General features: G+C 39.5%; 2 protein-coding genes across 2 annotated transcripts; one reads left to right on the top strand and one right to left on the bottom strand.

Annotated features, from left to right (window-relative positions):
• Positions 1 to 1784, top strand: LOC141437938 (transcription factor Adf-1-like). The gene is made up of 2 exons (XM_074101537.1): positions 1 to 258; positions 471 to 1784. The coding sequence occupies exons 1-2, from the start codon at positions 111 to 113 to the stop codon at positions 1049 to 1051; spliced, it is 729 nt and encodes a 242-aa protein (XP_073957638.1). The 5' UTR covers positions 1 to 110; the 3' UTR covers positions 1052 to 1784.
• Positions 1785 to 3633: 1849 nt separating this feature from the next.
• On the bottom strand, positions 3634 to 13345 carry LOC141437659 (uncharacterized). The gene is made up of 5 exons (XM_074101112.1): positions 13321 to 13345; positions 12002 to 12154; positions 10822 to 10898; positions 7567 to 7641; positions 3634 to 6895 (listed from the first exon to the last, which is right to left on the bottom strand). Exons 1-5 carry the CDS (start codon positions 13321 to 13323, stop codon positions 6844 to 6846), a joined length of 360 nt encoding a protein of 119 aa, XP_073957213.1. The 5' UTR covers positions 13324 to 13345; the 3' UTR covers positions 3634 to 6843.
• Positions 13346 to 13351: the final 6 nt, after the last annotated feature.

The following is a 13351-nucleotide window of genomic DNA, read 5'->3' on the forward strand; positions in this document are numbered from 1 at the left end:
TGTGCCGAGTTGTCGAGCCGCAGAGTCGCGACCGCAGACTGCAGAACTGGTCGTTTTGCTCGTGTATAGTGTATTAACATTGCAGGACGCCTTGGCGTATTGACTGAAAAATGAGTTTTACAGATATTGAAGAAGAGAAGCTAATTGAACATGTCTTTAAAAATCCTGTTATTTACGATTTGTCACATAATAATTACAGAAGTAGTTTAATAAAAGACAACGTGTGGAAACACATAGGAAAGGAATTAAATAAAAGTGGTAGGTTGTAGTTAGGTACCTACTTACCTATTTTTATTTGTTGTGTGTTTGAGGTACGCACCGACCCTGACACCTTTAGCGCCGCGAGCAAGCGAGCGAGTGCGAACACTGCACGCATGCTAAAAGTTCTCTTAGGAATTTCCCTGTTACTTTTCAACGAATTATAATCATAACAGTAGTTTATTGATTTAATATTTTATATTTATTTACAGACGAAGATTGCAAAAAGAAATGGAAAGCCATCCGTGACGGTTATCATAGATTTAAGAAAAAACAAAAAGGTAGTACTTGGAATTCTGGTCCGAAGAATACCAAAGATAAGAGACATATTTTACTCAGATTCTTGGATGATATTCCACAGCATAGAATTGAGGGTTCAAACCTGCCTCTTTCACTACAACTTTCAGAAGACGAAGATCAAATAAAAGAAACAGAAGAAGAACAACAAGGGTTTCGCGTGGCTATCCCCACTTCTTCAACAGATCAAACTTACCCTGTGGTTTGCGAAGTTGTTAAGGCAAGAAAGAAAATAATCACAAAGCAACCTAATAGACAATTCTTGAAGCTGATGCGACAAAGGAAAGAACAAAGGAATACTCCGTTCCAGACAATTACGAAAAAGAAAGTCGACGACGTAGATCTTTTCTGCGGTCACCTCGCCGAAGTATTGAGAAATTTACCGCCAGTTGAAAAGGCTAAAGCAAAACAACACCTGAATAATGTCCTCTCGAAATATGAGATTATGGCGGCTGGCAATTCATCTCAGAGACAAAGTTCTTCAAATGATGATTGACCAGGCTTTAAAGCGTCAGCATCATCAAACATTAGCGATTCGTTGGCACTAGATGACTTAGCCAGTCCTAGCTACGATATAGCATCGTCGGAAAATGATTCTCAATCAGGACCAGTGTATTACAATATGTCAGTCTGCTTGCCAATAAGATCCGAGTCGTCATCACCAGAACCTACTAACTTGCCACCATCCGATAATTGGGATGAAGAAACTTTGCTATGTTATTTCAGAATTTAATTAATTTTTTTCTTCTTTATTCAACTCCTTCTCAGTTAAGCTGGGATCGGGTCTACTGTAAATTTGGGCTTAAAACTCCTTTCTAGTTTTTGTGTGTTTTTAGATTAAGTATCTTTCTTGATCTTTTGACTAACAAATCTTACAAGTTTTCACCCATTTCCAATGGACCGATTGGCTTAAAATTTGGTTCATTTGTATAAATAAATCATAGAGCTCCTATCAAAATGCAGTAAATTTGGTGTATTAAAATTGATAATTAATGTGTAGTGTTACCAAAACGAAACTTCTCTTTCGAGCTTTTTCCGATGTCCGGTAACATTGTAACCAGCCAGTATATTTTTAAATTAGGTTATGAAGCGTTAGTTGCAACTAAAAAAAATAGACATTCAGAAACGCATTATAAAGCCCTAAAATTTTTAATCATGTTAAGGATATATGAGATTGTTTACTTGCTGGTGTACTTATGTTTTAAATATAAATATAAATGTGTTTTATTTTTGTGTGTATTTCTCCACATTTTTACATTTAGTGACTAATAATAGTAGGTATCTCCAATGATGTTCATAAAGGTGCGTAGCCTCATGGAGCTGCTCGACGCTCGTTTCCAGCGTCAAATCCGGTCACGTGACATATAGCGGCAAAGCTGAAAATGTTGAGCTTTATCGCTGGAAAAAAACCTCTTCAATTTCGGAAAAAAACAATGTTATGTTTTGTTTTCATGCACTCAAATTTATTTTATTTGTACCACTGCTATGACTGCCACTAAAGGAAGTTAAGAAATCAGCTTCCAAGACCAAGATCATTCCTGCAAGCAGCCATATTGACGTTGTTGTTCGACGCACGCTACTTTTTTGAGTCGCGGGAAATTCAAAATAAGGTTAAATGAGGCTACACCGCTCAAGCAGACTACGACAGACAACAGAATATAGCTGAAGTGTTTCTATTTGTACGCGCTTGTCACCCGCTTCGTGTATACACTGAGAGAGATACTGTATAAAGTGACGTAGTCTAAACTTAGCTTTAGGTACACTAGATATAATAATTTTACTATCCGTAATTATAATCTTCGTTTTGCTAGCTAGACAAATTTAGCACGACAGTGCAATGCAATGCAATGCAATGTTAGAACTTTATTAGTGTTCTTAAAGGGGTGTGCGCTCAAAGTCGACAATAACTTTACTGACCGGAAATACCGAACGGATATTTGGAAGCCCAAAATTGTCTTCGAAAATTCGAAATAACAGCACGGTAAATTCCGGTCACGAAATATTAATACGAAATGAATTATAATTAACATTCCTGACCCTATAAATACCGGCATAATAATTTAATAATCGAAAGCCAATGTGTATTCTACACGAAAAACGGGTACTTATCTACACGAAAAATAGGGTTCAGTGTCCGCATTACCCTGCTTTTGGCCCTATAGGTACTACGAAGTGCAAAACTCGAACTTCGTATGTTTGCCGCCCCGCTGACGCTTTGTCATTCGTGACCGCAGTAACGTCACCACAAGCCGACTGTAAAGCAGGCCTTTATCTGCTGTGCATGTGCTACGAACTTCAACTGTCGAACTTTGTATCGTCGTGCCGTCTCGCTCGCACTAATAGTGTTAACACGAGTATAAGAGTGAGGACACAATACGAAGCCCAGTAGCAGTTGTAGCCGACACTGCAGTGAGCGGCAATGTCGTCTGCGGTTGCGGCTTGTCACGCCCGGAAACGAATGTATTTAGATGATTGTTGAATGAAACACCAACGTCTTGACAAGTCATCTTATTACTTATTCTGTGCCTGCAGTGGGGCGTAAATAGGCTGAGAGGATGATGATGACTAATTGTACCTACATCTAGATACTAATGTGATGTGTATGTGTGCGTAATGTGATGTGTTTAGGTGTGCTAGCCCCAGCTCATGTGATAAGAGGGATCGATGATGCGAATGGGAATCTCTGATTGGCCTTATTTTTATTATTTTATCTTTATTTTACTAGCCCAGTATTAAGTTAACCCCCGTTAGTATGCTTAAGACACAGATCCGTACCAATTTACGGCTATCTTTTTGTATTTTTATTTAAAGCAGCAGAATTTGTGCATATAAAACAGATGGGACTAGAATGGATGTAGTAAGTACTTTTTTTAGTTCCCGCAATCCTGCATAGGTACAAGGTGTTTATTGTCACTAAAATCATTATGCAACTTATTTCCTGAATTAAATGCTTTTTTAAAGACTGATCTAGTTAACTTTGTCACTATGACTCTCTGTCAAAAGTTTTGACAATCATGATTTTGGTACAATTAGTGCAGGGGGGGGTTGAAATTATAATAAATAAATAAATACAACCTATAATACCACAACACACATCTTTATTCTCTTCCATCATACTAATTATATTTTTTTAATTTTAATATTACACAACATGTATATAGAAAGATTTTTATACAATAGTGTATAATTAATAGCTATTTAACTATATTAATCAACAGTACAGTAAAAGAATTATGAATCACTTAAGTATGGCAGTCTATTTTAATGATATGTATCTTTTGCAGTTTGGAACAGCCGTTTACATTAATTAGTATTAGATTAACTTTAATTAATTCATTTACAATTGTCATTTCATGTGCGCCTGACCTTATCTCCAAACCTCAAACGTGTGTTCGCCACGCCGTGTTACGTTTAAAAAGAGTGGAAATAGTGAATAATACGAATCTGGGGGTATTCGGGGCGAGCAATCGGTGTAGACTAGAAAAAATGGTCTTACCGTCTGGAAAAACGCATGTATTCGAATTTTAGCCTTAGCAAAGTGTAGGCGCCCAGATACCTAACATAATGTTAGTAACATTTTGTGTACTAGACACGCTCTATTCTCATAAATTTCACCATATACCACAAGTAATTGTAGTAGTGTTTAAAGAACGGGATTAAAAATGTAAATCTGTGATCAGATGCACACGAAATATTATAGTGAAATTGCCTTACGAATATGTATAATAATTATGCGTATTGTTTTGCTGTAAACTTTACGCTCTTTAAATTTGCTGACTCCACATAGTTCAAATCTAGTATGTGATCTACAATCAATGCGTCAACGGCGCGTTTAAAAAACTGTGTGCAAAGGCTCTTACCAAATACACTAATAGCCAGCTCTGCCTTTGCTCCGGTGTATCATAATATCACATACAGATCAATACATACAGTGTGTTCACATTTCCAAGCTACAACAATGCAATATTCATATATGGCGATTTGTAAAAAACTACCATTTACAAACGAGAAAACAATAGCCCGACGACTTCAATGAGGCCAAATTCAGCTACGCGTCATCACATGACGCCTGAACTTATTGCAACAAAAAACAAACTTACATCTATCTGTACAACCTTAGGTGCTATTAAAACTCTAAACGCCGCTCTTGTAACATGTGCTTGCAAAAGTTGCAAATGACCTACTTTTTTTCAATCCTGATCACGGCACCAATTGTCATGCATGGTATCTTTTCTCATGAGGTGGACATGAAGTACTACTTAAGGTTAAAAGACGTCGATCGGCTCGGCCGAAGCGAAACAACGGAAAACAGACCGGAAAACGCATTTTTCGCTTTCATTGCGTGGACATTACAAAGCGTTTTTTTGATCGGCTAAACCCTTTAGGTGTGGGAAGACCCTTAGTCCGCCTTAGTTCAAATGCATCCGTCCTTCTCTATTTCGCGACGTTGCGAGTAGATGTCTCAAGAGCAGCCAAACTATCATAGATTAACAGCGTTGGTTAACACTTTATGAAATAAATACGGTAACAATAAACATTAGACGGTTACGGGTGCGGTTGTGACTGCATTGCGTCACAATGAGATTTCTGAGACAGCGGGGCTACTGCGAAATTCGAAAATCGACGTTCGTGACGTTCCGTCCACGGTACGATACGAACTTCAATTTTCGAATTTCGGAGTAGGCCCTCAGGCTAGTTGGCGCTAGGATCGCGAGGTCCGTTTGACAACTTTGACATTTATGTCATGTTTGTCATTGGCAACTAAATGAGCCAATCACAAGCCAGGCTGTAACGTCAAAGGGAATTGTAATACTGACGCCATCTTGCGATATTTCAGCTTTCATTAATTAAATCCTTTTTTTTATTATATTCTCACTGTCAGTGCGTAACACGCGGAGTGTAATGGCATTAGAACTTAACTTTAAATTCTATTCAATCTGCCCTTCTTAAATTTAGACGAGAAAAGTTATCGCATCTTGACGGAAGTTATTTCAAGTAGGTAATAAAAGGTTTCTGATTTATGGCTTTACAATAAAATATTATAAGTGCGAAAATAACTGTCTCTCCGACTGTTAACTCTTTACGCTAACACCGTTGAACCGATTCAGATGAAGTTTAATACGGAGTGATGTATTGCCCATACGCGCCGATAGAGGCGCAGCGGTGCCAATTTTATGGTGGCCATCCTTCCTCTCGTCCAATTGGCATGTCGCGGCCGCGGCCGATTGGATCAGTTAGAACAGCAGGGCTACTACGAAACTCGAAACTCGAAGTTCGTGTCGTGCGGTCCCTCTGTCACTTATACTATATAATACGAGGGCAAGAGGGACGGTACGATACGAACTTCGAGTTTCGAGTTTCGTAGTAGCCCTGCTGATTGTGTATGGGCGTGGATTGGTATGTATGACAGTTATGGACGATAGGGAGGATGGTGTATGGCCACCATTAGAGATATTGAAGCATGCGTGTATGAGTTTGTGTCAATTAATTAATTTAAAGGTTCAGTTATTGGCCATGGCTAGGTACCTAATGCAAGTGTTCTTTTTTTAAGATAGGCATTGAAAGCTGGACGGACCAATTTCGAGAATGAATTGATAATATTATGGAATTAATTCCGATCCGCATTTCCGATTCCTTACTTCAAATAGCGAATCTTATGTGTTAAAATTGTAGTTATGTTAAACATTTGTGATGTAAGTCATTAAATTGTACTTGATAAATGTGTTTAAAAAATTACCTCTTAATTTCTTGTTGAGTTCTTTTCAACTGAAGTATTTCCGAACCGGTGGTTATTTATTGACGATACTGTTAAAGCCTAAATTGAATAAGATGACCAGAAGCAAAATTATAAGTTCACATTGGGTGGAGGTACTTATATAAAAAAAATCTATTTTATTTTTAGTTAGAGTTTTAAAAATGGTTTTGAAATAATTTGATAACTAAAACTTACCTACCTTTACGTCATGTCAAATAAACATAGATAGACCTTTGTTTATAAAAGCAATGTCATTTGGTGCAATTTGAAAACTTGTAGCTAGTTACTTCCAACTTAAATCAAGGCTTTCATGGGATTATTAATCGTAACCACATTATTTTTTTTTCTTTTTAGTTTAAGTAAATTATAACAATTTTAGACGGCACATTTCTATGGAGTGCCTCACATTTCCACACATTTCAACTTCTTTCATCACTAAAAAAATGTTCTATTTACATATTTCGTCACAAAAAGGGTTAGAATTTTGACAAAACGTCCATTATGTTTGACCATACTTTTGGTCGGCTCTACCGTTAAACGTGGATTGTACATTCACGTCGCTCTTGTTCTTTCCGTTGTTGATATCTGTAATTAAAAAAGTTAAAATTGTAGTCAGCGAATAATGCATGATCACACACACACACACACACAAACATCACCCCAGTATTCCCAAATAGTGTAGGCAGAGCACACGCAACGTTACCGCTTCGGAGCTACTTTTAGCAACTTCAGGTAGGTATTAATTAAACAATTTTAGGTAATAATTAATAAATTAATTATTATGTCATTTTAGATTTAATGCGTGACAAGATAAACAAATAAGGAAAATATTTCTCAGTCATTGATCAGATTTGTTCCTGATTCGTCATATTCCTAATTGGTCATATTCCTTATTTGACACTTTCCTAACTGGTCATATTCCTAACTCGTCATATTCCTTATCCATGTACATTTGCCTGCCCAAAATTTACTATCGTCGGTTAGGTTAAGGCTATTTTTTATATGACCACCCAGCACCGATTCGGGGACTTTTTACATCGGTTCTGGGTGCATCGGTAAGCACGTGTTCGTAAATTCATTTGACTGTACATATGGCGAGTTCATAATCTGACGAATCAGGAATATGACGAGTTAGGAATATGACCAGTTAGGAAAGTGTCGTATCAGGAATATGGCCAATTAGGAATATAACGAATCGAAAACTTGGTAAAGAAGGTTTATTGAAAAGGTTGGTTGATTGGTTGGTTAATACATACTTGTCAATAAGTGAGGATATATCGGCAGGCACGGGCGTATAGACGGAATGGCCATCACTCCCGTTCAGACCGCCGCTGTGGACAATAATTGTGAAGTAGGCAATCTGTAGAAACACTAAAAAAATAGCAAGTATTTAGATCCTAGCTTTTCTACTCTGTTATTATTCTAGTCGTCATAGTTTGACCCAATGGTCTCATTAAATGGCGTAAGACCCTCACGCTCAGAGGACCCTCGGACCTTAACCTGCAAAATAATAGGAGATACTACAGTAAGCAAAATAGTGAGGGTACAGTTTCTTTTTTGCGCCAAGGTCCTAGGTTATGCCACAGGTCTCACCTTTTAACTTCTTCTAGTCTTTTACTGGGCCTTTAGGGTTGTTTCGAATGGTAAATTGTCTTGTAACACGACCCGATTTATTGCTAATGGATACAGCTTAGGTCGGTATGCGGTGGCGGGCGAGAGACTACTGGGTGTAATTAGGTACAGACTGTATAGCTGGCGCGTGTTAGCCATATCGCAGGCTAAGCAATCCTGCGAGCTACTGCGAAATTCGAAAATCGAAGTTCGTGTTGTTCCGTCTCTGACACTTATACTGTTATTTAATACGAGAGTGAGAGCGACGGTACAATACGAACTTCGATTTTCGAAATTTGGAGTAGGCCCTCTGTATCGCTACACATTTGACACTTCAATGCAGAGAACAATCGGCATGTCTAGAGACTCTGGAGTATGTCGAAGGATTGTAATCAGTCAATCAGTGTCCAGCAATGAGTGTACCTGTTATTCTCATCTGCGATTATCGGTCATACCAGACCAGATAGTTTCACAGACATAATTCCATATCCCATCTTCCCATCATTATATGTACATGAACAAAAAGCTACTTGAGTAAATAGTATGAGCCTGTGGCGCTATTAAGCGACCAGCAGCGCTGCCGCATCATCCTGCCACTATTATACTTCTAAGTCTCTCTATCTGTGCACCACAGTTTGAACCGACCAATCAACGCTCACGCGCGCCTGGCGGTCGACGTTGATTGGCCGGTTACGACAAGATGGCCTGTGACACTGAGTAGAATTTTCTCAGGTTTTTCTTCTTCTACGACTCGCGGCCGTGGCACATTGTTTGTAAAATAGATACTGTAATCCGAACTGGTGAAAGGGAATAAACGTCTTTACCTGGTGCGTGTGTGTATCATTACTAAAGACTCCAAAAGCCTATTGGAAATAGGCCTAACTTGACTATACATATATATAATCTAATCTAGAAAAGCATTTAGATATCTTAAGTTTATTAATGCTAATAGTGTTGTCACTAGTAAACAAAATAATATAATTATTATTCAACAAAATAAAACAATGTAAACATTATTTTGTGATCTAATTGTGTTTAATTTCGTCAGTGCCAGCTACTGATATGAGGGGTCTACGTTGTGCTGCTAAAAGACCTGGCCATGATATGCCGATGCGACCGCCAATTTTGAGTTAGGCTCGTAAGACCCAATTTCTTGATATGTGCTTTTTCACCAAAAGTGGACTTTCCGTAAAATGTACACAAGTAACACTCCCAAAAGTCACACTTGTCCAGTTGAGGCACATTCTCGATCCTTCATTATTTCCATCTTAACCACTAAATACACAAAGTGGCTTACTCTATCTTTTTATTTAGTGAGTTTTTATAATAGTCCCTAGCTAGAGTTTATTCATGATTTGAGAAAGTGCACCTTCTGAGCAAATATTACTTATATCTTTACAAAATGTGCTCTATCTGAGAAAATACAGTATTTGAGAAGGTGTATTGTAAGTGTACTTTTAGACGTGTACCTACCTTCCAAGAAAGTGATCCTTCTAAAAAAGTGCACCTTTAGAATAAGTGTACATTTCAGGAAGGTGAGTTTTACAAGCCTGACCCATCGCATTACTTACTTACCTTTAGAAGTTTAAACGGTTTTCAGTGAGAAACAACTCACCCGAGCGGATCTAATCTTCAGTTTACACATTGTCTAATCTGTGGTCGCTTTCACATTGGGTCACTAGCAGCGGAGGTTTTAACGCATTCAGTATCTCTTGCCCACTATTTTGCTAACTTTTAGTCGCGGTTGTTTGCATCCGTTACCCGGAGATCTGCGATCCGGTCGCGGTCGTGTATTGCCATCGCCGCCTCTAGTTGCGGTCTTCAACACCGGAATGCTAAGCTAAGTTTATATCTACAGAAAAAAAATGCAAGTTGCATTACATTGCGGCGCTCGATTGAACACTTGAAACTCGTTTGCTTTACGGCTTCGTAATGTAATACAGCTTGCGCCACTTTCCTTGCAGGTCTAAGGGCTTACGTACGCTAGCTGACGCGGTTTCCACGGAATTGGTGACGCCTATTGAAAAATAGAATGAGCAGCGCTAACAGCGCGCGTCACGCGCGACGCATTTTACTTACACCCGCGCCCGCCAGCTAGCATAAGCCCTAACTGTGTCTAAACTGTTCTTTAAGTAGCGGGAGCCGCGACCTGGTTGCGGTCGACACTGCCGCGCTGCTAGCAACCCTAGCGACCTGATGTAAAGGTGCGGCCACATGCAGTCGCTTGACGCTCGTTTCCAGCGTCAAATCTGGTCAGGTGACATAGCGAAAAACCTCTTCAAATTCGGAAAAAAACACTTATTTTTTCATTCACTCCAATTTCTTTTATTTGTAAATAGCACTGCCACGACTGCCACTAAAGGAGGTTAAGAAATTAGCTTCCAAGACCAAGACCCATCTTGACGCTGCTGTTCGACGCGGCGACTTGACGCAGCAGGGCTACTACGAAACTCAAAACTCGAAGTTCGTGTCGTGCTGTCCCTCTGACACTTATCTGTTTAATACGAGAGCGAGAGGGACGGTACGATACGAACTTCGTGTTTCGAGTTTCGTAGTAGCCCTGCTGCTTTTTTGTGTCGCGGGAAATTAAAAATAGAGCCACGTGACCAGATTTATCGCTTGACACGAGCATCGAGCATTTTGTGGCTGCAAAGCCGAGTTTAGACTTGCAAGAAAAATCCTGCAAGTTGCATTAGGTACATTGCGGCGCTGGATTGAACAATACAAATTCGTTGGGTTTACGGCCTCGCAATGTAATGCGACTTGCACGATTTTTCTTGCAAGTCTAAACTTGGCTTTAAGGGCAACGTGAGTAGCAGTGATCACAGTGTAGGTAAAATACAGTGAGGGTACAGCCGTGTGGTGCGGCGGGTGCTGGGTGGGGGGGGGCAGGGAGGTACCTGAGTCTACCTGCTGGTCGTGCGCGCGGCGCTGCGCCGGCCCGACCCGTACACACTGCCCGGCGAGCCTCCCGACCCTGAGGAATCAGATCTCATTCATAAATGGTTTTAACCTCCGTATCTTTCCGTTTCTAAAATCGCTGGCTTTGCACGCGTAAATCATTAGGTCCGGCAGTTAAATTTAAATATTGGGATTTTGCTGACATCAAAGAGTATATAATCACTGCGCTGACATCGTAACCTTTATTTACTTACATTTAAATTGTCACTGCCTCTGTACCTGTAAAATGGTTATGTACGGGAACAATGTATCTAACTTGAAGCACTTAAATCCCTTAAGTCCCTTGTCATTTCTGTGTTCTGGTGGGTAGCTAAATTATTGAAATTAAGTAAATAAAAAAATTACAAATTCAAATTACAAACGCGTGTCAAAGTAAAAGATAAATAAAAAAAACATTCACAGAACCAGTAGGTAATGACGAATCCTGCTTTTGACTTTAATTATTTACTTCAACTTACTTAATAGTAGACTTTGTACAAAATATCTCAAAGTTTGTCAACTGTATTTTTTTGTGCAATAATTACACACTTATATACTATGTCAAATATTGTGCTACAATTAAAAAACCGGCCAAGAGCATGTCGGACACGCCCGAAATAGGGTTCCGTAGCCATTACGAAAAAATTAAGTAGTATTTTTCTAAGGATTTCGTATTTGATACGGAATCTTCCATAGTTTAGTATATTTTATTACCTTAGGCTGCTATTACTCTAAACTTACTAATAATCAATAATCAAGCAAACTAACCGTTATAGTTTTCCTTGAAATTTGATATACTAAGGTACTACCATACTGAATTTTTAAAAAAAATCAACCTTCCGGTTTAATTTAGACGCTCGATTTTAATGAAAATTTGCACTTTCAAGTTGAATATTTCGCAAACAAATCGCTGAATGGAAAAAGCGTCTTAGGAAACCCTAATGGTTTTAAAATACCTATCCCAAGATACACCACTATAAGGTTGGGTAGTTTATATATACGTGCAAAATTATAAGCTTCTAGCTTTGATAGTCCCTGAGCAAAGCCGCGGACGGACGGACAGACAGACATGGTTGAACTATAAGGTTCAGTTTTTGTCACTTTGGCTCCGGAACCCTAAAAATGAGTACGCTATGATACCTTTGGTAGTAGTGTTGGCAGCACTAGCACTGTCGCTGTTGTCGTCGGAGTCAGTGTGCGCGTCCCGCCAGCCGGCGCCGGCGCGGCGCCCGCGCAGGCCGCGCGCATGCGGCCGCGCCTCCACTGTCGAGCATTTAGACAGGCTCGACTCATCTGCGCAGACGGCCGGTCTGAGTCCCCAATATAGGGGCAAGGGACTACCAGCCAATCGGTTATGGGGGGTTTTGCTGTGCGCTGCCAGCCAGGGTTATGGGTCAATTTTGAGGGGCTGCTGATGCAGCGGGGTGAGATGGCTTGTTACAGTGGCTTTTAAACTGTTTACAAACACGAGCTCATTGGTAGTTTAGTTTTCGGCGAGTACTGCCTTTTCGCAACGTAACGTTTGGCAACCTGTTTCATTTCGCAACTTTTCATTTCGCAAATTCTAAAACTGTAAATATTTCAGGATTTATTTCAGGGTCATCGTGTAGAACCCTTTAGGTTAGGTTAGGTTAGTTTTATAAAAAGCCTGAAATATTTACAGTTTCAGAAATATTAAACAGTTGGGAAATGAAAAGTTGCGAAATGAAACAGGTTGCCAAACGTTATTCGCCGAAACATTAGTAAACCAGTTTTCGTCCATGTACTTAATAAGTAATCTTTGATTGTACGGAACTAAATTGATTGTTTATGTTTTCATAAAAAATTAGCACGTTGTCATACAGATTCGCCATTTCTGGTTTTAGTAAGTATATACTTTATTCCGAGTGATGTATCAGTTCAAAATAGTGCTGCCACTGTAACAGCCATAAAGTTGTTTTGTAAGACGTTAAGTACATCGATTTTGCGAATAACGTACAAAAGCTTAGTTTTAAAATGAAAATTAATAAGTCCATTGAAAAAAATCCACCTTTTTAATTTGTTTGACACTGTATTGTATATCGGTATGCCACCAATCATCTTACACGTATCATTTTGACCATTTTGCCCTTTTACGGCTTGTTCCCAATTCCATAGATTCTCATTTTTACAGATTCCCGACTGATCGGATTCCACTCGACGAATTCCCAAACTCATTTACCTTCGCACGTAACGAGCTAATATAACGAGTGAAAGCGAGGAGAGTGGTAAGGGAGAACTAGTTATGACCATAAAGTGCGCGAACCGAGTGATTGAAGCGAAACGTGCCGCGACAGCGGTAAGCGAAGCGCCACAACCCACGAATCTATATAAATGGGAATATTTAAAATGAGAACCCGTAGAACGGGACAAACCCTGTTGTCTCACCAATATGGCGCCCACTCGCACCAGTTCCAACGGCTGTTTTTCTTTTGTCTCACCATAGCGGTAGTGTTCGCAGGTGCGGTGGCG

Source organism: Choristoneura fumiferana, chromosome 18 (genome assembly GCF_025370935.1).
Source record: "Choristoneura fumiferana chromosome 18, NRCan_CFum_1, whole genome shotgun sequence".
Taxonomy (NCBI): Eukaryota; Metazoa; Arthropoda; class Insecta; order Lepidoptera; family Tortricidae; genus Choristoneura; species Choristoneura fumiferana.